At 38.9% G+C, this 25531-nt stretch overlaps 2 protein-coding genes across 9 annotated transcripts in view; both read left to right on the top strand.

The window, feature by feature from the left end:
- The window catches only part of LOC131425593 (myosin heavy chain 95F), a 96301-nt gene extending 79055 nt beyond the window's left edge, over positions 1-17246 (top strand). For 5 of the 6 annotated variants that reach the window (XM_058587605.1, XM_058587603.1, XM_058587606.1 and 2 more), the window contains 10 exons: positions 29-193; positions 250-473; positions 529-726; positions 3688-4120; positions 4194-4656; positions 4726-4816; positions 4872-5011; positions 5506-5553; positions 15676-15914; positions 15984-17246. In XM_058587605.1, coding sequence (XP_058443588.1) covers positions 29-193; positions 250-473; positions 529-726; positions 3688-4120; positions 4194-4656; positions 4726-4816; positions 4872-5011; positions 5506-5553; positions 15676-15914; positions 15984-16333 — 2351 coding nt within the window. In that variant the 3' untranslated portion in view covers positions 16334-17246. The remainder of the gene's footprint in view (positions 1-28; positions 194-249; positions 474-528; positions 727-3687; positions 4121-4193; positions 4657-4725; positions 4817-4871; positions 5012-5505; positions 5554-15675; positions 15915-15983) is intronic. The other variant, XM_058587608.1, reaches the window with a different exon arrangement.
- A 5788-nt stretch (positions 17247-23034) lies between these two features.
- The window catches only part of LOC131425592 (uncharacterized), a 39719-nt gene continuing 37222 nt past the window's right edge, over positions 23035-25531 (top strand). For 2 of the 3 annotated variants that reach the window (XR_009229002.1, XR_009229003.1), the window contains exon 1: positions 23035-24107. Coding sequence is in view for 1 of the 3 variants with exons in the window: in XM_058587602.1 (XP_058443585.1) it covers positions 24038-24107 (70 nt within the window). In the remaining 2 variants the exon portion in view is untranslated. The remainder of the gene's footprint in view (positions 24108-25531) is intronic. The other variant, XM_058587602.1, reaches the window with a different exon arrangement.

Here is a 25531-nt window from a genome sequence, read left to right as displayed (position 1 = left end):
ATTTTTGATTTGTTTGATTGTTTTTTAGAGTACTTCACGGTAAACTCATTTGAACAGTTTTGCATCAACTATTGCAATGAGAAACTGCAGAAATTCTTCAATGACAACATTCTGGCAGCCGAGCAGGATCTCTACAAGCGGGAAGGTCTCAACGTACCGGAGATTAAGTTTACCGACAATCAGGATATTATTGGTAGGTTCCCTTTTTACGTTTCAAAGACTTTCATCGCGATTATTGCTTCCTTCCAGAACTGATCGAATCCAAATCGAGCGGTATTTTCAATCTACTGGATGAGGAGTCGAAACTTCCGAAACCATCGTTTTCTCACTTCACTAACGAGGTGCACAGTGCATGGCAAGGTCATTTCCGGCTGTCGTTGCCTCGAGCTTCCAGGCTGAAAGCCCATCGTGGAATACGGGATGACGAAGGTTTTCTGGTGCATCATTTTGCCGGTGCTGTTTGTTATAATACGGTATGTACGGGATTTGATTCCGCACACTTTTTTTGACTTTTACCTTCGCACACAGAATCAGTTCATTGAAAAGAATAACGATGCACTGCATGCCTCACTGGAGGGATTGGTTCAGGAATCGGAGAATCCCCTACTGAAGAGGCTTTTCGTCAGTGGAAAAGTGACCGCCACAAAGGGCAAACTGGCCTTCATTTCCGTTGGTTCCAAGTTCAAAACCCAGCTAGGGGAACTGATGGATAAATTGGAGAAAAATGTAAGCTTTTGTCATATCTTAACACTCCAAATACCAAGCCTGAAAAAAAAGTTGGATCGGTAACTTCTAGTTGTCATAGCTCAGCTATTTTTCATCGAATCTCAATAAATTTTACACCCTCGAATTTTGTGAAGTTCGTAGATTGATTCAAAAGCTTTATTGGAGACGATTGGTGAAGGAAAACCAATGAAAATTTGATTTTTCCCGTTCCAGGTTTTTTTTCACGCGCTCAATATGCCCTATCTGCTTTTCTATTTTCTTTCCTTTGGCATCAACGTCGCATAGAAAATATTGAACACTTCAACTTTACCGAGTCATAATTTTGTTGTTAGAAAACCGATTTCCGAAATTTGTTCACCGTTGGAAAGGTACTACTAAAATGCACTGAAAAAACTGCAAAATAGGGTTGTCTCCCCAAAGTTATAATGAAAACTGTAGAAAGATGACCTCAGAAAAGGTGAGACTTTTTACAGTGATCGTAAATATCTCGAAATTCAAAGCCATGACCTATATATTTTTACACATCATTCGATTGCTAGTGATAGCAGCTACACTTTTTGTCCAACTACCATTCCTGCACTATCAAAACGAAAGCCTTAAAAAATCGATGAATTTATAGATATGTTGAATGTTTGTATATAACTCAAAAATTAAAGCGATGACATGTACATTTTTCTGCTCCAAAATATATGAATTATTACCAGAAACAGTGTATTGATGAACAAAATTATATATCCGTTCATAGAATCTCAAGAAAAGTCTTGTTGTTCTTCTTTTCTGGTTGGCGTCACCTCACTTGAGATGACACCGATTTGATGGCACAGCAACTAACGCTATATTGCCAGTTAATTATCGTTTATAGTCCAATGGACTTTCTTTTCACTGGACTACAAGCGAAAATCCCGCTGTGTGGCTGCTTCGAATCGTCAAAGTACGAATGAAAATCCTTTCTTTCTTGCGAAGTACTCGAATTTTCTCCGGGCTAATACGATGCAACGTGCTCACCCGTTGAGAGTTCCACCGGAAGTTCGGTGAGGAAAACACCTTTGACGATAAACAGAAAACAGGTCGAAAAAAAGGTGCTGCTAACCCTCAGATGGATAAACGTATACTGAAGGCGTTCGAGAAAAAGAAGGAGGTTTCAGTCCGGGATGTGGCCAAAAAAGTAGGAACTTCGAAGTCAAATGTTCTTCGTGCTATAGAACCAAAACGTAGTCCGATACAAGAAGCATCAATCAGGCCGAGGGTTCGAAAGCTGTACAATACTATTCTTGCTGGAAATTTGAACTGCATAATCATGGATGACGAAACCTACGTGAAACTCGATTACAAATCCTTGCCGAGACCACAATATTATACGGTGCGAGAAGAGCAAGTGTTAAACCAGTCCGAGACATCGATTAAAGTCGAAAAATTGGATAATAAAGCTATGGCCTGGCAAGCAATTTGTAGTTGCGGTAAGATATCGAAACTCTTCATCACCACTGCTTCAATGAACAGCGAAATATACATCAAGGAATGTTTACAAAAACGACTTCTACCCGTGATTCGAAGCCACAATGATCCTGTTGTCTTCTGGCTAGATCTTGCTTCTTGCCTCTACTCGAAATCAACGGTAGAATAGTATACTACCAAAAATGTCACTTTCGTCCCAAAATACATGAATCCACCAAATTGACCACAACTTCGACCAATTGAGGAATTTTGGGCATTAACGAAGGCACATCTCAGGAAACATGTCTCGGCAGCCGAAACCATTCAACAGTTCGAAAAAGATTGGAAAAAAGTGTCAAAACTTGTCGCCAAGGAGTCTGTACGGAATTTAATGAGGAACGTTCGCAAGAAGGTTCGCCAGCTAGTCTACAAAATAGCTAGGTAGCAAATGTTGAGAATAATATTCTGTTGTTGTAGTCTAATATTATCAGTATATCGAATAAAATTTGAATATCTAACACTTGTAAATTATTTACAGCGAAATCAAAGTGCGTCCATACTTTCTGTGACAGTCTTTATCTCAACACGTCCGCAAAATAATTTTTGGCTCAGCTTAATAATAAAAACCACCCTAATACCATGTACATCAAAATATGGTTTATCTTTAACTGATCATTTGTTTTGAAGATATCATAGCTACTAAAGTATAAGGTTGAGCCACAAATGTTTTTGTCCTCCTAAATTGTGGATCCGGACCACTGTGCAATGTAATATAACTCGGAAATTTTGAAATTTCCGATCTTCTACCTATTTTGTGAGATTCTACGGCAAACCTAAAACAAAATTTAAATTCTAGTAGTTATCAATTGCGTTTAGGTTGTACATAAAACTTGTTTAGATCTTTTGCCCAAAATATAATTATTTTTAGAGTTTAGGTATATTTACCAAAATTTTTAAGATTGTCAGTGAAATTCAAGCTGTGTTAAAATATATAGGTCATCGCTTTGAATTTCGAGATATTTACGAACATTGTAAAAAGTCTCACCTTTTCTCAGGTCATCTATTTACAGTTTTCATTATAACTTTGGGAAGGCAACCCTATTTTTCAGTTTTTTCAGTGCATTTTATCTCTGGAAGTAGTACCTTTCCACTGGTGAACAAATTTCGAAAATCAGTTGACTAACAACAAAGTTATCACTCGGTAAAGTTGTAGTTCTCAATGCCCTATTCGCGATAAAGGTGCCGCACAAATGCAGATAGGGCATATTTCGAGCTTGAAAAAAAAACTTGGAACGGGAAAAATAAGATTTTCATTAGTTTTTTCCTAAACGATCGTCAATAATGATATACTTGAAATAATCTACAAATTTTCACTTAGAATAATCTACAAATTTCGAGGGTGTAAAATTTATCGAAATTGGTCAAGTAACAACTGAGCTATGATAGCTCAAAGTTACCGTTCCAACTTGTTTAGGCTTGGTATTAGGAGTATTAAGGATGGTTGGAACTAAATTGTTTTGTTTGCAGGGCACAAACTTCATCCGGTGCATTAAACCCAACAGTCGCATGATCGACCACGAATTCGAGGGTAGTCTCGCGTTGGCGCAGCTTAAGTGTTCCGGAACCACGTCCGTTCTGGAGCTAATGGAGTACGGTTATCCGTCACGGGTGCCCTTCAACGAGCTGTACAACATGTACATATCGTTCCTTCCGCCGGAGCTGGCCCGGCTCAATCCACGTACCTTCTGCGAGGCGATGCTGCACTCGCTCAAGCTCAACAACAAAGATTTCAAGTTCGGCATCACGAAAGTGTTCTTCCGGCCGGGGAAATTCGTCGAGTTCGATCGCATCATGAAATCGGACCCAGAGAACCTGCGGGCGATTGTGGCGAACGTGAAGAAGTGGCTGGTCCGGTCCCGCTGGATAAAATCGGTGTTCTGTGCGATCTGTGTGATCAAATGTGAGTATGCTGCGATCGCGCATTCCGACTATTCCATTGACTTCTTCATTTTTTTCATCTTCATTTTTCATAGTGAAAAACCGCATCATCTATCGCAACAAGTGCGTGCTGGTAATCCAGAAAACGGTTCGCGGCTACCAGGCTCGTAAGCAGCACCAGCCTCGCATCAAGGGTATCGTGAAGATCAAAGCCATCAAGACGAGCCTGGGCAAGATGCAGGAAATTGCCAATCAACTGAAAGCCGAGCGCGAAAGCATGCTGAAACAGGTGGTGGATGTGACACGGGCCATCGACGACGCAATCCGTAAGATCAAGGCAAACCCGAAAATCAGTGCCGCCGAAATCGACAGCCTCCACAACGGGGTGATGGCCAAGATTGATGCCCAAATGAAGATGATACACATTAAGCTGCAGGAGCAGCGAAACGCCGAAGAACAGGAACGGCTACGGAAGATTCAAGCTGCCTTTGAAGCCGAACGGAAAGCCAAAGAAGCCGAAGAACGGCTGCTACGGGAGGAGGAGGAGAACCGTAGGAAGTAAGTTTACTTTTGTTAGCGAGAGTTAGAAAACCGTTTTTGGGAACATTTTCCATTTTTCATTCTCAGAAAAGCCGAAATGGAAGCTAGACGTAAAGAGGAAGAGATACGTCGTTTGAAGCAGGAGGAAGAAGATCGGAAAGCTGCCCTTGCGTTGCAGGTAATGAAGCAAACCATGTTCAACATTTTCTGAATTTAATTTCGATTTTTCTTAGGCCCAGCTTGAAAAAGAAGCCCAGGAAGACACCAAATACCGGCAACAGTTGGAGCAGGAGCGACGGGACCACGAGCTTGCCCTCCGGTTAGCACAGGAATCCAACGGCCAGGTTGAGGATAGTCCACCGTTACTGAGAAAGTATGCATTGCATTCCCCTTGTTCCTTACTACACGTATCTTGCTCTTCAATACTACTACCGTTCTCGAGTTCCACTCAATTCCAAAACACTGATTTCCGAATCTACAGGGTAGAAGTAATTTTAAGCTTCATTTGTACAAAGAAACAAAAAAGCCAAAATTCGTTTTCAGTCCGTGTGCTTTCACAGAACAAAATTAATCCCCCCCCCCTTTTGGTTGTTTTTCGGCTGTAAATATTCGAAATTTCGGGACCGCGAATAGTGCTGGGTTTTGCGATTGATACTTTCCAAATCACTTACATCACACAATCAACAGAAAATTACACGAACCCTGTAAATTTTTCAAAAACTGCTCACACATACACTATCTGTACCGTATTCCACCCTATTTCCTATAATTTTTTTATGATAAGCAAACCTACAACAGCCAAGTTAGTTACAATGCACCAACAACGGACTACATCTTTTATATCATCCACATTCAATCATTCCACAGCGGTACGCCAGAAGTTACGCCTTTGGGTAATCCGAATCGATTGATCAGGTACTTGTTGTTTTATGAAACGAAGATAGTTTTTTTTTGTTTAGAAAAGAATGTAGAACAAACCACCTACCGCATCTATTAGAATTTTAGAACTGTCCTATTGTACTTTAGCTGTGATTCTGTTAATTGTTAATGTTTCCCATTGAACGTTGCATATCCAACTCAACTCACTTTCGTAGTTAGATGCGCTATCATTCCACTTCATACGATCGGTGTCCCTGTATATTTAACACATGATTGTGACGTCGATGTTTAGATTCATTCTCTCGTAGTTTTTCCGTTGTACGTTCCGCATTTCACTCACTAAGTTTATGCTCAAACACTATACTCAAATTCATCTCTAGTCAAAACTAATACCATATCATTTCCAGTTTGTTTGACTTATAATACACCGAAATCATCGCAAATGCTCTATTCAAATCTAGTTTTCTTCTTTTAATCATATATCAATAAATAATATAACAATATTAGCACTCTGTAGAAACTATAAACATACGAACATATTTTCTCTTAACAAGAAAACTGTGCAAATGCGAACTATTGCAGCAATTGACACAGTTTTTGAGTGTCTCGAATCTCTTAGGTTGCGGGCAAATTGACAGGCTAATTTGTCCAATGTTTCTCTGGAAGTCGTAGCATGAGAACTGTCTCATGCTTCGACTGTGCAAACCAATCGAAGAAATGAATTATTGCGAAGAACACGGGGGCCAGACGTTGATATTAATTTCGCGGAGCAGAGCAGGGCAGTCAATATTATCATTCAAAACAACTGCTATTAATAAAGCACGTGCAACATCTCATCGAACTTTTAGTGTATCGAGACCGATTAGTAACCCGCGGTGAGATTGATTTCACGGTAAACGCCGAAGAGCGAAGCGAATGAATCTGCGTTGTATGGATTCGATTCTATAAGGATCCTAAACGACAGAACAGTACTCCAGGGTTGAACGAACAAGAGAGCAGTACAACGATTTAAAGCAGTATACGCCTGTAAAATGTTTAGCCATCCTCATTACAAATCCTAAGTATCGAGAAGCTCTGGATGTCAGTTACTCATCGAGAAGAACACCAATGTCTTTAACACACGTCGTCCTGACTATAGGGGATCCTTCCAAAAAGTATTCGAAATGAAATTGCTCTTTTTTCTTCGAGAGCGTAATAGTCGAGCATTTGTCAGGATTCAATTTCATACGGTTAACTTTACACCACTCGGCGAAGCTCAACAACCTTCGTTGTAGAAAACGTGCATCTTCTGGGCTTCGAATGTAATAGTAGATCTTAACGACATCAGCAAACGATAAATGAGGACCCTCAAAGGTAAATTTGATGTCGTTGAAGTACAGTAAAAATATTAAAGGCCCGTGATGGCTACCTTGCGGAATTTCTGACGAAGCGATAAACTCATTGCAAACGTTCGTTTGCCGATTTTCAATTTATTTCTTAATGGCTAGAGCTCTGTGTTGTCAAAATCTATTTGCACAAGCAAGTAGAAAATTGATAGTAAATATCATTGAAACTTAAGCTAGTAGGAAACGTGGACAAAATATCAGTTCATGTTCGCATCTCACACGCCAAAGTCGAAAATCGCCCACGAAAATGAAACTAATTTAATCAATTGTGCCTTTCGAAATGAGTAAATGCAATTAATAGAAGCCTGAATATTAGCCTTGGCGACCAAAATTAATATGCATTGATTTCAAGCGTTGGCAATTTATACTAACGGAATTGAAATTGAAATCTTGTTAAGAAAAAGGTTTGCACTTGGCATCTTAGAGCTTAAGCAGTATTCCTTAAAAATTATATTATTGAATTAAAAAAAAGGCGGGTGGGTAACGTCACAGACATAACTCGAGAACGTGAGTACGAATAAACATGCTACTTTCACATTTCCCAATATAAATTCGTATTAGTTGATTGTGTAAATTTGGCAACATTTACTGCTTCGCCACCGGAATTGTAACAGTGCATCTAAACGAAAGTACGACTAACTGATTTATTGAATAATGCAGAACAAATGAGAGTAAAAAAATACAACAAACAATGTTATAGTATATACATAAAGTATACATACATAAAGTATAGAAATCGGTTATGTGCCCAATGCACAAAATAGGATAACCCCTAAATGAAAATGTTATAGTAGTTTTTTTCGTTGATTTACATAATCAGTAGAGAGAAAACTTCACAAAATCCTTAAGGAATATTTGAAAGGTTCTACAAAGAATCGATTTGCGGAATTTATCCGATGCTTACAACTGTTTAGAACTTTTTGTCATCATTTATTCGTTTACACCAGAACCAAAATTCTGAACCAGGTTTCAGGAACTGAAGCTGAATTCAGGCTCAGAATTCAATTGCGAAACTCTGGTTCGGAATCCAAATTTATTTCATGAATTTAGTTCTAGAATTATGAATTTGAACTCGATTTCATAATCCAGAAATTCTTGAACTGAACTCTGGACTTGAATTGCGAATCTGAATAAAGGAACTGAATTCAGTACCAATGTCTAGTTTCAAAATTCTTGTTGTGAATAAAGTATGCAGGTTCTGGACTCTGAAAATGAATTCTGAAACTGAATTTGGGAATTAAATGCTGAAACAGAGTTCAGATCAAACATTTAGTTACAGAATCCAGATTCTAAATTCATATCCTGAATTTGGTTCCAGAGTTATGAAGTTGAAATCCTAAATCAGAGTTCTGGATTCTAATTTCGAACATATATTAAGGAACTAAATTCAGTTCTCAGGAAAATGCAGAACGAACAGCAATATTTATGAACAAAAGCAAGCTCTGTACCCCATAAGGGACACCAAACAATCAGCTAGATCCTTCTATGGCCAATACGACAAGAATTCATTCACTCCAGTAAGAATTATGAATCCATCCGACTGTAGCTACTTACCACATTGGATGAGAAACGATAAAATATCCTTAAATTTGAGCTTCCTATACACAGATTCGATCATGTATGGTGAACCAAAAACCCGGACCTAGTTGCCTTCAATCAAATCACACAAATAATATTCTTCACGTTCAATAGTAGCCATGTGATAGTTGAGTTCACAGTTTCCTGTCAGTGCTCTGATCAGAGTACTGCATTGATGCCAGGGGAAATGCAGTATACATTTTGACATTCTCAAACTTAAGCTTTGACAGTCGCTGGCATGTTTCGATGTAGCTCAAGAACAAATCTTGTTCTTTATCCAACTAGTTGACGGTGATGAAGGATTCTTAGTGTCAGTAATATCCATAGTACTAGCCATGCAATGATGCTGTACACTAAGAATCGGCTGCGAAGTCTGTTGAATCAGAAAGGCCAAATTCCACATAAGTAATGTAATGCCAGGACTTTGCTTTGACAGTGGTGAAGCTGGTTTAGGTCCAAAGAAATCATTCGTTGCATCAGCTCATCAACCCATTCATTTCCAATAATACCAAAGTAGCCGGATACCTATAAGAATTAAACAGCATTTGAAATGCGAAGGTCTTCGATTTTAGTTCGACATGCAATGACTAGATTCGATCGTGAATCATTCGAACTGAGTGCATTTAAAGATGCCTAACTGTCGGAGCAAACATAAATTCGTTTCTCTGCGAAGATTTCGACTTGGAACACAGTACAGTATGTACCAAGTGAATGAGACTGCTCTAGACTCATTTGACGACAGTAGACACCAGCACCAGCACGATCATTCTCCTCTTGCGAGTTGTTTTTATTTAATTGTTGAGTCATGTTTTGAAGTCCGGAAACCGATAACAGTCCGAGGGAGCCAAATCGATGGATGTTGAAACAGCTGGAGTCCTAAATCTTGACGAAATATGCGCCAATTCGTGCTCGGAGTTGGCATCCCACTCTGAAATTTAAATTATTATTTTTTGACGTGTAGACTTCGTCACAAAAAAACGGAATGCATACTTTTATTCGCAATTAATCCAGACTGTTTTTGTAAAAAACCAAACTCTTATTTATCATTATTTTGTAGGAACTGTCATGTTTCGACTGTAGCTATTTGAGTAAAAAGTGATAAACAGTTTGGTCCTTTTTAGCAGACAATCTACATCAATTTTGGAAAAAAATCGTGCTGCCAACATTTATTAGAGCTGGCGTTAAATTCGTCTCTGATTTCAGCAATGGTAGCGATGCTCTTATGTGCCAGCGTATTGTGTTCTAAAAGAAAAAGGTTGGTGGGATGTGTCACAGACATAACTGGAGGAAGAATACGATTAAAATAGACGTCCTTCTTTCAAACTTCCGAATATAGAATTGTACTGACGCATCTATATTTAAGTACGACTTATTGACGATAAACATATCCTACCACACAATTAAATAATACAGAACAAATACAGTTTTTTCAAAAGATTTAGATACTCAGTAGAGGTAAATCCTTTAAGAATATTTCAATGGTTTTAAAAAGAACCGATATACTTAATTTATCCAATGTTTATAACTGCTGAGTCTTTTTTGCCATCCTTCATTTATCTACACAATAACTAAAATTAACTATTAGGACTGAATTCTAGAACTGGATTCAAGAGCAGAATTCGAAATTTGTGACAGGTTCGGAAAGGCAGAATTTAGGTTTGGAATCCAGATCAAGAAAGCAAGTCATAAATTTAGTTCTAGAACTCATTTTCAGAATTCTGGTTTCAAAGTGAACAGGAGAACTGAATTCGAAACTTGAATTTCGTACCTTAATAAAGGAGCTGAATTTGATTTCAAAATCTAGCTTCAAAATCCATGTTTCGAATTTCGTTCCAACATGCAGGTTTTGAATTCTGGAGATGGATCCCGGAACTGAATTGAAGACCTAAATTCTGAAAATGAATTCTGGAATTAAAACTCAGGTTCGGAGTTCAGATCTAAAATTTGGTTTCAGAATCCAGATCTAAAATTCACATTCTGATCATGAATTCTGAAGTTGAAATCAGAATTCTGGATTAGATCACCGAACATAAATTAAGAAACCAAATTCAGTTCCGGAATCTCTCCTAAGTTATAGTTTTAAATTCTAAATCTGTAATCTGAAATTAAACTCTGAACCAGGAATTAAGTTCAGAATTCCGATGGACCAGAATCCTGGTGCTGAATTCAGTTCTAGAAAAGAACGATTTTTGATTAAAGTTTACTCGTCCAGTAGAACTTCGGGACTGCTATGGGCCTGATTACTTCGAAACCGCGGGCTCGGGTACGAGAAAGGCAAGCAAGCGTGATAAGTTTTCCTCATTGTCCTTCCTCAGAATTATTTCGCTACGTTTAGTACAACTCGAGATATTTACGAATAATTTTTGCCCATTCTTGTACCGGGTGAATTCACTTCAAAACAAAAACGAAATATTTTTCGCTTCATGTGAGACCGCTTCGCCGCGATTTCAGCCTTCAATCATTTCAATAATACGCACGAAAAGTATACCCTGACAATCCGCAAAAACCGACGCCATGATATTTTCCACCATTGAGTATCACTAGACTTGAATAGGCATGATCTGACCAGACTGCACTGCTTTGGAGCACTCGTGTCGACTTCAGTCCGTTGTCTCTGGCGTGTAATATTGGAACCATATTTTACCAAAAGTTACCAATCGACGCCAACAGCCCCCCGGTTTCTTCATCAATATGGCCAAACAAGCTAGCGAAGTACGCTTGCCTTCATGTTTTTGGATCGGAACTAGTATGCCGGCACCTAGTGATAGGACAAGATTGACTGCGAATTCTAACTAAAAAGAATGGTCAAAATCTACAAAAGGGAATACAATATTGAGACTTCATTTACCAATAAAACCAATTTCAACATTTACAAGTTTCCCATACTCATTAATACTCAATTGGTGATCATTCGTCTTCCTTCCCGATGTAAATATTGACAGCTGTTTTACTAGCCGTTATCATAAAAAAACTTGCCTTTCAATCTTATAGCACACGTTGAAAGCTTGACCTAAACCTAAAACTTCCGTGCTTAGCTTCGAGCAAAAAAAATTACACGATACCCATGTTCGAGCTACCTATCTTCTTGTTATCTTATTTGGTGATGTACTTGAAACACTACAGAACGGGTTGGCAGTAGGGTAAGCTGTCTGTTCGGTTCAGTTTCTCGCGTCACTCGGATTTGTGCTGTTATTCTGAATTATTCGATTTCGATGTCGACTCCCGAGGAGGACATCGATAACATCATTGAAGTGGACAGGTGAATTCAAACATTCTAAGAAATGCAAATCAATCTAGTTTTGTCAAATTTTAAACAAAATCTATTGCTTCTATACGCATCTTTAAAGCTTTTATTCTGAATTCGTGTTATTGTAGCAAACTAGTAAACAGAATTTCATTGAAAGGTCTGTTTTTCGTTTTTTACAAGTTTTTCCCAGCTCGAAGTGGAACGATTCCCTTTCACGAATCAATGCCATTTTTCAATTTTTCGGTATAATGTGAATTGTTGTTCAGTAAGGCCATGATAGTAATAAAATAGTGATCTACCTGGGTTGTATAGCGGATGAGACCGTACTTCAGCGGATGAGACAGACGACAGACATTTCAGCATGTGGAGGCAAATTTTGGTAATGCAATTATTGATTTCTTTTTGCAACTATCTCCTTCCAAAAAAAGGTTCTTATTTTTCTCTTGGGATTTATTCGTGTCTTAATTCCTACATTTTAACTTGGGCTATTATACCAATAGTCATCTCAATACTTGAATCGCCATGTTATTTTGCTAATACTTCAACTTTCAATCAACGAATTATGATAAAATGGAATACAATATCTTTGCCTCAACTCCATGAAGCAATACCGCAGAGTAAATAGCTCGACAATTACGGCAATACTGCTGTTATAGCGACGGGAAAACTCGAAGCGAATACACCTATTTTTATCGTACCCTCAGAATCAATGAATCAAACTGAGACAGCAGATCTAACTCAACATGATAATCTGGAACTAATATGGAAGGGGGTACTGTTACCGTATCTAACTTTTTTATAATTAGTAGGACCCAAGAACCGTATTCGTTAAGGATTGACCGTGCAAATTTGCAATTTTCTAGCTTCTAACCCATTACTTCGAGTTTACCATACAAACAAATCAATTGATCGAAATTTAGAACGGAAGATACTAACGAGAAATTTTAATTCACCAAAAAACAATTCCTACATACCTACGCCTTCAACTTCAGGTTTGACATTATCCGACTACGGCTTGTTCTGATCGATACCGAATGCTTCTAACGGAATACGCTTCGTTCAAGTTGAGGAAATCAGTTCGTGCTCGCATCGCAAACGACACAGTCGAAAATTTCTTACGGTCGCGACGACAGAAACAAAGACAATACAGTGCAGTGAACAATATAGTGTACGAAATGGGCAAATACGATTTAACAAAGCCGGAAACTTGGCCTACAAGGCCAAATTCAATTTGTATTGATTTCAAGCGCTGCAAAGTTAGACCTGCAGCAACCGAAATTGAAATCTTGCTTAAGGAACGAATGCATCTAAACGTTAATGATGTAAGTGAGATTCAATTCAACAAGGCGTCGAACTGTGTGTACATTATGTTTAAACGTGAAAAAGATGCAATTGCATTTGCTTCGGTTAATAACGGGGTGCACAGTATTGATCATGACAATGTTAAATATAAAATCCCTGTGTACATGGTGGACAATGCCATAGAAGTACGCGTGCATGACCTTCCCCCGCAGACCAGCGAGGGGTATGTTCGGGAATGTATGTCGCAGTACGGTGAAGTTCTTTCCATCGAAAAGGAAGTATGGCGGATTTTTTTCCCGGGTATCCGGAATGGCGTGCGAGTGGTACGTATGCAACTACGTAAAGCAATTCCATCTTACATCATTTGTGGTCAAGACGGGATACATCCGTGTAAAACGTTGATTACGTATGAAAATCAATTGATTACATGTCAGTGTTGTGAACAACCTGCACACTACGGCAAACCTTGCACTGAAACTGCGAAAACAAACAAAAACAAGGACAACCACCCAACAACGGAAACTAGTGAATGCAGTGCTCCTGTTTCAAAAGCACCTTTACCATCTAACCAACTATTAACTGCAATCAATGTACAAAGTGCATCTACAGCAACTGCAAATGAACCCAAGACTGCGATCAACAATGAAAACAAGGAAACGGAAACCACTCACAATTCCAACAATGTAGCAATGGATGATATGAGCAACGGACAAAATGACCTCCAATCTTCGCTAGAAGGAAATGGAAGCTCCTCTCCCCCTAGAAGAAGGGTGACAACGAGATCCAACAATAAAAAATTATATTATGTAACAAAAACATGGACAAATCGGCCACGTAAAGCTATACGCAAATTGGCCTGAATAAAAATTGCTGTAAATAAAAAAAAAGTTGAGGAAATCAAAAGTTTGTGAGATTTCAGCCAGTCATCTGTCAACGTTTATAAAAGCAATGAGAATAATCCGAAAGGCAATTGGGTGCCGTATGAATCGAATCCAAGGGACGTCGGTCGCGCGTTTCTTTACGTGATTCTTCCAACGCCACAAAAGAAAAGGCTGAATTGTTACTGGAGATGGAAAGTGAGTCCATTATGATAATCCAAAACGTCGGGCCCCGTACTAAGGATACCCCGGTCATGCATCATCATCTACGGCTGTTTATAGTGGAAACTGCAGGGTGTGGTGTATTATGAGTTATTGCAACCGAGTGAAAAGATCACGGAGAAGATCCATCGACACCAATTGATGCGTTTGAGTCGAGCATTACAAGAAAGACGGCCACAATACACCGATAGACACGACAAAGCAATTTTGCAACCCGAAAATGCTCACCGGTAAAACACATATTTAGAAACGCTCAAATTCGAACCCATCCACTGTATAGCTCAGACATTGCTCCTTTCGATTACTATTTGTTACGATCGATGCAGCTTGGGCTGGATGATTCTGCAATGATGATTAAATTAAAAAAATCGATCGATTATGGATTTCGATCAAACGGGCCAAACAGATTTAATTGGGGTATTCGCGAATTGCCAGAAAGATGGGAAAAAGTAGTGGCTAGTGGTGGACAATAAAATCTCAAATTTCGGAAAAAGGGGCACGAATTTGAGATTTCGGAAATCGAAAATTTTTACGATGTGTGATATGAAAAAAAAATTAAAAAATGTGTCAGAGAGTTGACTTAAGAAAAATCGGGATAACATTAAATCTCGACGTTTTATGCATTTCTAAGACAAAACAAGAAAACCGGATAACTTTGAAAATTCGCGTTAAAAAACGCATAACTTCGGAAATTTGCGTTAAAAAACCGCGTGGGAAAAAGAGCTCAGTGTACGTGGTTATGAACGATGATGAAACCAAAGTCATAGTAGGCAAGCCGCCTCCAAGACAATCGACCAAATAAACCCCGATCAGAATGATAGAAACAAAAATAAAAACAATACAGTATGTAAACAACAAAACGATTACGGTACTTACTCTACACAGGCTCAAAACAACTTCCCTTTGTTACGGTGTTTTTTTTAGAATTTGGAAATACCTGCAAAAGACATTATACTGCGAGTTTCTCGTTGGTTAGACTGTACTGTGCGGCATACATTATTATGGAACACAATTTAGAAAGCAACTCTAGTGTAAAGAATTCCGTATATGTTTCGGCTTTGTAATGCCGGTGCGTGGTTCAATTTTTAGTCTCGTCCCAGTTGCATTATCTCATTAGAGAACACTCCACATGCAATCATCAAACCTATTTGAATTTTCAATCATCAGTTTGTTCTCAGTCTGGTTTTCGTTAGATACTGATAAAAATTTATTAATCAGTTCATAGTATTAGGCAAAAAACAATTTTACTATTTTTCAAACTTTTTTTTAAACACACAAGACATCTGCACGGCACCGAAATACAATGCTTTTGCAGAAAGTAAACGATTTCCATAGCACATACTAGCGATACTACTATTTCATGTTTGCAGCTTTCGTAGATCTAGTTCGTATACTAATTCCTCATGTATTGTGAACGTGTGTTGCTAAAACCCAGAAACTCCTTCGTAGACCAAATCCCATTCACTTCACAATTCGCGAACCGTTTGACGTATTTAACTTTCGACATTTTCCCTCCACTTCCACATCGATCACAATCGATACGCAGATCTGAAGCAATTCGTGCCCAGCAGCAGCTGATTGAGAAGCAAAAGCACGATCTGTCCAAATGGAAGTATTCGGAACTGCGGGACGCCATCAACACTAGCTGCGATATCGAGCTGCTGGAGGCGTGTCGCCATGAGTTCCACCGTCGTCTGAAGGTGTATCATGCCTGGAAGGCAAAGAACCGCAAGCGTACCACGATGGACGAGAACGAGCGTGCTCCACGCAGTGTCATGGAAGCAGGTAAGCTCCGCAGGACAATCCCGCTTTGTTTGTTGTCTATCACGTTTCTTCATTTTGGTTCACTTTCAGCCGCCCGCGCACCGCCCCGACTGTCGCAGAAACAGGAAATCACCACCGGTTCGGTGCACCGTTACTTCCGTATCCCGTTCGTACGACCCAGCATCAACCCGGAGGACAACAACAAGCGGGGCTGGTGGTACGCGCACTTTGACGGTCAGTACGTGGCCCGTCAGATGGAACTGCACGCCGATAAACCACCGATTCTACTGGTTGCCGGTGTCGATGATATGCAGATGTGCGAGTTGAGCCTGGAGGAAACTGGCCTTACCCGGAAGCGTGGTGCGGAGATCCTTGAGCACGAGTTTAACCGCGAGTGGGAACGAAACGGGGGTAAACCGTTCAAGAAGGTAGGAAAGTGAAGTATTTTGGGGTTTGCGAATGTGTGTTCGGGTGGGATTCAATTTGAAAATATACATGTATTTTCGGCAACGTCATAAAACAAACCACACAAAGTATTTTCATCACCAATCGGAAGAGGTAGGAAGGGAGAGAAAGGATAGATAGAATTTCGGTTGATTTTCGAGTGTCTTACGTTTTGGTGCCTTTTTTCATTTCAAAAACAAAATATAGAGATGATACCTGTTTTGGAGACATTCCGAAAAAAAGAGATAATGAATTCCAGTGTGAGTATTTTGCTATATATTTTTTTGCAATATTACCCGCTTACCTTTCGTGAAGATGTTACAGTAACATAGCAAATAGTCAGCTTTTTAGTGTGAGGTTTAACGACTGTTTTAATTTATGCTTAAAGACAATACTAAAATAATCCACGATTACTAGTTAAAGGTTATTTTACAGAATTAGAAAATCGATTGCGTGATTCCGTTTCAACAGCTGCCTGGGGTTGACAACGGAAAATAATTATCGTCGTCTATACACAATCAAACAAAAATCTATGACCGTTCCATATAATAACTGTTGGTGTCTGAAATCCTTTAAAAAAAAACACATATATTGAAAAAAAACTGATTCTTCCTTAAGAATATAACATAACAAAATCGGTGATACCGTTCGAACCGAAACAAAAAAAAACCCGGTGGTTCCAAATATAAATGTAAAATTCCTCGATGAAGACCATTCGTTTCAAATTCTTAGCCTTATTAGCGAGGGAAAAGATTTAGTCGCTAGACGCTATTTAGATTTGCTCTATTTACACCCTACACGGCAAACGATTGCCGTACGAGACAACAGAACGAGCTAGTTTCAAAAACTAGACTAGACGCTAATTCAATATTACGATTAAAACTTAAAATACTGCAGTTTTTACAATGACATTTTCGTTTACCGTTTCTTATCAGATAGAACAAAAGAAACCCATCATCGGATGAATTATCCGCGTTGTACGGAAACATAATATCGCAGTGCATATGAATGGCCCCCTCCCCCGGTACGAATGGCCACTACTAATTCAATTACGCTCGCGACAGGTCAAGTTCAAATCCTGACTGGCGGCTCCGGTTCGGTCTGTCAAACGTAATATAATTACACGTGATAAAAGACAGACGTCGGGAGGGATTGTCCTCTTGCTGCCCCCCTTTGTTCATCGGCCGTTTGCCGAAATGATAAGGTGAATGGCCGTGCCAGGTCAAGTCAATTTAATTTTGATGATCGCTTACTCAACTGCTGTGGACCAATTTGACGCTGATTGACTGAGAGATCGGAGTCTGCTTCGTTCGGTGGCAATGCTGAATGCCGGATTTTAGAAATTTAGAATTTGCAGTGCTTGTGTCTGTCAGTTTTGAGTCTAGTCTAGTCTACTGTTTAGTTATTTGCAATACGTGGAATCTTTACATACATTCGAGAAAACAGATAACTAAAACTGATCTCATGAAAGGGCTTTGCATAAGATGCGATCACGGTAGTGACATCTATCAAACCGTTTTTTTTTATTATAGCATTTTTCAATTCGAATTTTTTCGTGGGACACTCTGTAGATTCATCGCCTACTTGACGGAAGCGCTTCGACTCATGCAAATGAACGAAGGAAAAATTCCAAGAAACCATTGGGTTGGCTTCGATAAAATTGCATCTATTTTTAATTGTCTAATCTTTGAACCTGTGTTACCAATCTATACTATCTAGAAAGTTTGATTAAAAAAAGACATTCAAAATTTCATGACAATAGCCATCATCTTTTTTGGATAATTCTTGTTCTTTGATCTCCATGCTTCGGTTTCTCTGTATTTCCAAGTCATACGATTGATTCTTCCCGATTGCACACTTCTGCTGCTGATGACCATTCCCAGATTCTCTACTAAGCAGGTCAGAGATATTTCGCTGAAAGGGTAATTTATTCGAATCCTTCAAAGGTCTCAATATCGTTTTCGGAATTGATTTGAAATAAAGACAAATAAAAGATGACGCCGTTAACGCCCGTTTGGTTGATCTACAATTGTACTTATGAAATATCTCATATTTAAAATAACTTATCCGTACCTATTCATTTTCCCCTCCAATATAGATTGATTCATGATTCTCAGAAGGAAAGTTCCCAAGAAAATTTGTTGAGTTTATTAGCGACTGAACATCAATCAATTCGCTTAGGTATATCTACCAGGTAAATATTTGGCGGCATTTTCCGTTTACTTTTGTTTAAAAGTCAAATGTCCCTTTCGGCAGAATGACCCAATCGGCGAAATGATCCGCTCCCCTACTGAGTATAATCTTGGTCATCCTTTTTTTCCAGTACATGTGCTACATGCTCAACCTACAGTAATGTATCGTGTTTCATCCGCCTAGAGCTCCATCAGATTGAAGTGGCTGAAATTCCACTGTGGACTTCATCGGCAGACCCCTCCCTCTTCGATGTGATAATATCGGTATATGTCAAAAATACATGATGGGCGCAAGCTAGTATATGCCACAAAGATAAGCTACATTTTGTTCAACACTCTGCAGACGACAAAATTGTCCTGCCGCGCAAGCTGGCTGCGGACCAAAAAACCACGAATGCGAGCGTACTTCGGAAGCGAGATTTGGCATAGTAACGCAAATAAAGAAACCCGTCAGCTTTGATGATTTATTTTGGAATTGTTTGATTTCTCCTTCTGGATAATGTTATTCCCAGATTTGAATTTTTCCTCTGTTTTATCTATATTTTCCTGTTTGTCGTTGGCAGTGATTTATTGTTCAAGCATAAGTTGTTAAAACATTTTCAATAAGTTCAAAACACGAAAAGTCATTCCTATGGTCCGTTAAGGTTGCTACTCCATTAGTAATCAGAACCAAATCTTGCAAAATGTTTTTCTGAAACAACTTGCAACTTGCAAACTATGCACGTAGTTTGACATTGTGTAAACTGAATACAGAACTTGGGAAAAAAAAAGATTGTTAGTTCAATGCATGTTGGTACTAGAAACCGAGGAATCCTCTGCGTTTCCACATGCATCACAGGAAAGGGTTTTTTTTTTGTTTTTTGAAAACAAATATGTGTTTATTGCTCTGGCTAGCCGGCTACCAAGAATACATTGCACTTCTACTATGTTTTGTATTAATATATGCTTCCCTTTTAAAATACAAAATTTCTTCCGAAACTCGTAAAACTCCGGACAGCCGGCTGTCGGGAGGTTCGCTATCAATTCATACATTCAATTCAAAGATAACTCACCACTACTGAAAAAAAACAAACATTCGCGAATGGGTTTGCTGCAAACCAATTTTAGATTATCAGCACACGATTGATTTGTAAATTTTTCACATTCCATATAAATCTCATTACATTAATCTTATAACACCGACAATGATATGCAGATGGCGCTTTGATCTGTTGACAGTTTAATTTCGGGCGGTAAAGTCACAGTATCCGCAGACCCTGTCAGCTTGGAGCGAAATCAATCTTGAGTTCAGCAACGCCATCGCGCGGTATCACATTCAACCTATCATGTCAATTGTATGGGTGCGCAGCCCTGCTATTTTGGAGCGCACGAATTTGACATTTCTCTCCCTTACTTCTATGTACGAGATTCGATACGGACTCGCGACATGCTCGCAAAAAGGATGTTGCCAATGATTTGTTCGGGAAATGTAAGAGCTGGATATCTTGTTAATATGATGTCTTTGGTATCCGTCACTTGAATATTTTTTTCAGTTTCGCGAATCAGCGTTATTAAATAAATAAAACTTTTCACAAACCAACCCATACTTGCCACAGCTGCATGATCACTCAAACTAACTGTTTCGACCAATTACTTTACAATAAGTTGTTTGATGTACATTGAAATTGGACTTTTTGAGAGTAACATTTGGGCACCGCATCGTACTCCCCAGTCGTATCGGGGCAAGGGGCACAAATCACTCCAAACTTGGTCTAATCTTGATTCAAATCAAAAAAGATTTTGCGGGTTCGTGAAAGTTTAGGATGAATTATGCGGAATCTCCTTGATTTATGAAAATTTAAAACGGAGTGTGCAGATTTAGAAGGCTTTTGAAGATTTTAGAGGGATTAGTCTGAGTCAATCACAAGACAACTAGAAGAAAAAGTTAACTATCCAAATTCGCTAAAAAGTTGCTAGTTAGGCAAGCGATTTTTTTGGATGCGGCAAAACCGTTTAACTTTTCATCAAAAGCCTGATTTTTAATAGCTTTAGGCTATATAAGGGGCATTTTTACGATTACTTCTAGAAGCACCTACTGCCTTCAAGAAAGAAAATGACAACGAGATTCAGCATTAACAAAAATTTTAATTTATTAACGGCCACGTTAAGCCAAAGAACAATTGGCCCAAATTTTACTTTGGGTAGGTTTTGCAGTTACAAAAAGGCATTTTTTTTGGTGAAAAATCGTAGTTTTGACTTTAAGCAACCACCGAAAGTTCTAAAATTTAAAAAAAACCTTCAAATAAAAACATAGGAATCCAGTGAACCTTGTGCTAAAGGTTGGCATCTTTTTGGCAACACTGTTTTTGACAGATCACGCAGGAATTGTGTCTTTTGGTACTGTAAAACTTGTTCAGTTTGGTCTATAATTTAATCCTGAATGCGGAAGTCGGAGGAAGATTCATTTTTTTTTTATAGAAAATGGTTGAATGGATACGTCAACAAGTAAAATTACTGCATCTAAAGCATTTGCATGAAATCTACAAACATTTAATTATATTGATCGTTCTATCGATTCCAATAGGATTTAATAATTTTCTTATTTTTTCGTGTTTTTTTTAATCAAATTCTATACCTAATAGGAAATTACCCTTTATAACCTCGTTGCTTTGAATTTTTAACTTCAGATAATTCTACGCTAAGACACAGTGGGCACCGCCAATCGTAATTGCTAAAAGGTGTCTTCAAAAGTGCTGCTTTATCTTTTCCAGATAGTGGTGTTGAGGAGCACTAGAAACGAATTTGGAGTTTGCTTTTCTTTTTCGTATTTTGAATTCAAATGAGCAATAATAAAACACCTCCTTTCCGCGCAACCTTAGCTTTAGTGAAAGTGTTTCGTACAACATTTTGCCGTGTGTGCATCAAAATTTTCTGCTGACGAAATCTCCAATAATTGACAGTTAGCCATTTTTGTATTGCCGATTTATAATACATTTGCCGAGACGATTATCGATTTGATAACGAGATATATGTGAACGCGTACTTCACCCAAATTCCAGGAAACCTATATGTGACACGCAAAGAAGAAGAGTGGTGTTTCTGAAACTCCGAACAAAGAAGATTTCGAAGTTCGTCGAGAAGTTCTTGAATCGGCAAGCGATTTATACCTGCGGGAAGCGAAGTTCGTTACCGCAAGCACCATGAATGGATATGTGTATTTAGATGAGTGTCTCCAGAAGCGGATTCTCCCTCTCCCGAATGCTCGCAACGGTCTGACAATCTTGTGGCAAGATTTGGCATTATGCCACTACACAAAGAACTTGCTAGACGAATGATGTCGATTTCGAGTCGAAAGATCTGATCCATCGCAAACACTCCGCAGCTGCACCGAATAGAAAAATAGTGGTTCATTATGAAGGAGCATCTAAAGTAGTGAAGAATGCAGACGAAATGAAGAAAGTTACATACAGAAAAAAACTGATGATTCTAAGGTCTTGCAGAACCATAACTTTATTTGTTTGTTTCTACTGTGTAGAAATTTGGTAATAATCTGATAAAAAATCGAATTTTGAGAATAAATTATGAGTGCGACACCCGCTTTATGATGAGCTTTTCCTTTAACATGCTGTTGAAATGATGTTAATTCCAAAACATAATGTTCTAAGCAACTCTTATTAGTCAATTATTTAGGAAACATTAGAAAATCTGAGTGCAATCTATTAAGAACATCGTCATAATGCAAAACAGTGCAACAAATAAAATTAACCATTACCTTCATCGTTAAATCAAAGGTCGAAGATCATAAGTACTCACCGGGAAGATGTATCAGATTACGAACATTGTGGCCGGTGAACGTAGTAGAATCGACAGGAAACAATTCCTTGACGTATAACACATTTTAAAAATAGTTGAGAATTTAATATCGATTAATTAATTTTCTCTATTCAACTGTTCCATGTTTTATGCTTCACTGCTGAATGGCCTATGGATTTTAAAAATAAAACACTACAAGTTTTCCATATCCCAAAAACAGCACGGACCTTGTAGCTACGACCACATTCTCGTCTTGCTCGCACATTCATTTGCTAACCTTTCAAACTAGTTCAATGATTAAATTTTCATCGGTGAAATCGATCCATCGACCGGCCAGCCAATATCATCGGAGCCAAATCGAATTAAATAATAAATGCGATCACTTTGCGCGAAATCGCATGCTACCAGTGGCACAAACCGCCACTCGCCAGAACGTCGTAGCCACCGAAAGGACGGCTCTGATGATTCTCCCGCTCGTTGGCACGTTGCTCTCAGAGATTTCTGTACCCAAGCTCTCATTTCAACGGCACCAAAATTGTCTTATTTTTTAGGTTTAAGCGATGGGTATCGTGCAAACCGCCAGAGCTAGTGAGCATCGAATCGGTTGCCGACCACGTGCAGCCTAGAGCTTCGAAGGCGTCGGCATCTCACGAGTCGCGACCAAGATCAGCCGTGGAACGAAATGAAACTATTTTAAAATGATTGTTGCTCGGAACACAACCGCTCAGTTCCATGCGAACAGGCGCGTCGATAGGATCCCAATCGCGCAATCAGCACTCCATCAGGCTCCAATCCGCCGCCGCGTTCAGTAAGTCTCGGAAGGGATGAGAGGTGCTATCTAATCGAGTGAGGCAGTGGGTTGTGGTATCTTATCAGTTCAATTGCTTTTATCAAGCCATTGCATTGGCTGGATGAAACACAACTGATTACGCGCGAATCGAACCGGGTTTTCGAAGCATTTTGGAAGTTGTTTTAATCATCAAACAAGGTGGTGGTGTTAATTTTCCTATTTCGTCGTACCTGTGAACGTATCGGACAACGAGAGGTGTTGAATTTCACGAATTCGGCAGAGGAAGCGGATTGTAATTCCAATCGAAGCAACCGGCTGGTTTGGTTGGTTGGTTTTAGTGGTGGATGGTGATAGCAGCTACAGGTTGTCCTGGCAACTCCCAAGAAGTGCGCTGTATTTATTGGGCAACGGTGCAAGAATGTAGCTCATTTGTAGACTGCCTGGCATAAGTGAGAAGTAAATCGTTGGGTGTCACACGCCAAACACGCAAGTAGTGTGCCGTTATGAGTAATAATAATTATTATTAGGGTCAACACGCTGGATGTTAGTACAAACAGCTGTCGCGAAAAGATCAGTGCTGTCCGGTTTGCTGCCAGGAGCGGATACTAGTGCGTCTCAAGGGATCACTATCGCAGTGGTGTTGGATTTTGATTGCAAAAAAAGTGTTCGACAGATAATGATGTACAAGGCTGACTAATCCAGAAAGGTGCTAATAAACGAGTGCTACGACGAAATAGAATATTGAATTCAAGTTCTTAAATCACCGTATCGATAAATAAGCTGCTACTGGAAATATTTGCTCAGCCATTTACTGTCTAGTGTGCGTGCATCGGGATCGATTGGTGGAAGACAAAACCAAAAAAAAAAGCTTATCCGTCAATCTTCGTAGAAGCAAGCAGCATCCAGCGAACAGCAGCGAAAAAAAAATGAAGGTCGTCTTCGTCAACGTACGGTTGGTGACACTGTCGGTTCTAGTTGCCGTAGTGGCCAGATTTGGTAAGTCACTGTGTGGATTCCTTTGTGCGTTTATTGACAGACCGAGACAGACTGCCGACGATCGATTGTTCCGTTCTTTTGTTGCTTCTCATGGGAAAACAGGTTTCAGGAAGGTTCCAGTGAATGACACCGGCGCACTGACAGTAAATTTATTCCATCATCCGATAGGTGCGGACCGTTGGATCGTATCTGTTGGGGATTTGTGTGAATTCCTATGATTGGCTATTTATACCATTAGTTATCTAGACTTGAAACTTTCATTTAGACTTCAGTTTATGTAAATGTAAATAGAATCATATCACTAGCCATACGATCGATCTGCCAAGTCTAGTGAAACAGATTGGTGAAATTCAGCAAAGGAATTCAATACCAAGGCTTTGCTTTATTCGAAGGTGAAAGAAATATCGTATTCGGTGTCGGTAGCTCCGTCTCATATTTTAACGGAAGTTTCCGAACTTTTTAACAGAAAAACCTCATTAAATAATTTGTTTTTGGAAAATCGGTCAACAATTTTTTTTTACATATTTCAATTTTTTTTCCAAAAATTTGTTGTACTACTGGTTTTTACAAAATTGATCCAGTTTTCGAAAAAAAAAAAAATTAAAAAATTGCTGAAGAAAATCAATTTCAACAATTTTAAGCCTATTCACAAAAAATACCTTTCCCATGATTTTTGATTTGAAATGTTGAGGTAGATGATTATGTTTATGAGAAGGAAAGTTTTTTCTAACAAAAACTTTTTCTTGTCTAAACCGAAGTTTTTTCCAGTGTTTTGCCTTTCTTTAAAGAGGTAATAGAATTGCTGGAAAAAACCGACTTTCGAACGGAGCCTCGGAGACCCATAGTTTTACATACCATTTGACTCAACTCGACGAGATCGGAAAATGGATGTGTGTGTGTGTGTGTGTGTGTGTGTGTGTGTGTTACACTTACACGGAACCGCAAAACTACCTAATTTTAAGTACATTCTACCCAATTTGGGGGTTCCGTTCAATAACCTAATTTTTGGTAAAGTGGCTCTAGGTAGAATCCGTAATGCACGAGCAAAAAAATACCTAAAGATTAGTTATATCTACTCAATGGTAAGTTATATTTACTCTACAGTTTTGTCGTTTTGACTCAATTTCAAGTTGATACGGTTTACTTAATTTTGGCTGTTTGAACGAAACTCTCGCTGTTGAATGGTTCTGCTCTTTGTATTTTAACAACAATGGAAGGAGCGAACGGAAGAAAAGATTCAAAAGCACTCAAAATGAGTTGAAAAGAAGTCAAATAATAGGTAGTTTTTTTTTCGTGTAGGAGATATAATAGTATAATTGACGTAACACGTTTTTTTTCTCCGCTCAATTTCCTCGCGATCCCTGAACCGATTTGAGCGAAGCTAGGCCGTTTGGTACATTCCCGCAAAACTGAATTACCGGTAG

The sequence above is a fragment of the Malaya genurostris genome, chromosome 1 (assembly GCF_030247185.1).
Source record: "Malaya genurostris strain Urasoe2022 chromosome 1, Malgen_1.1, whole genome shotgun sequence".
NCBI lineage: Eukaryota > Metazoa > Arthropoda > Insecta > Diptera > Culicidae > Malaya > Malaya genurostris.
Note: the sequence above shows the minus strand (reverse complement) of the source record. Positions and strands in the feature narration are given on the sequence as shown.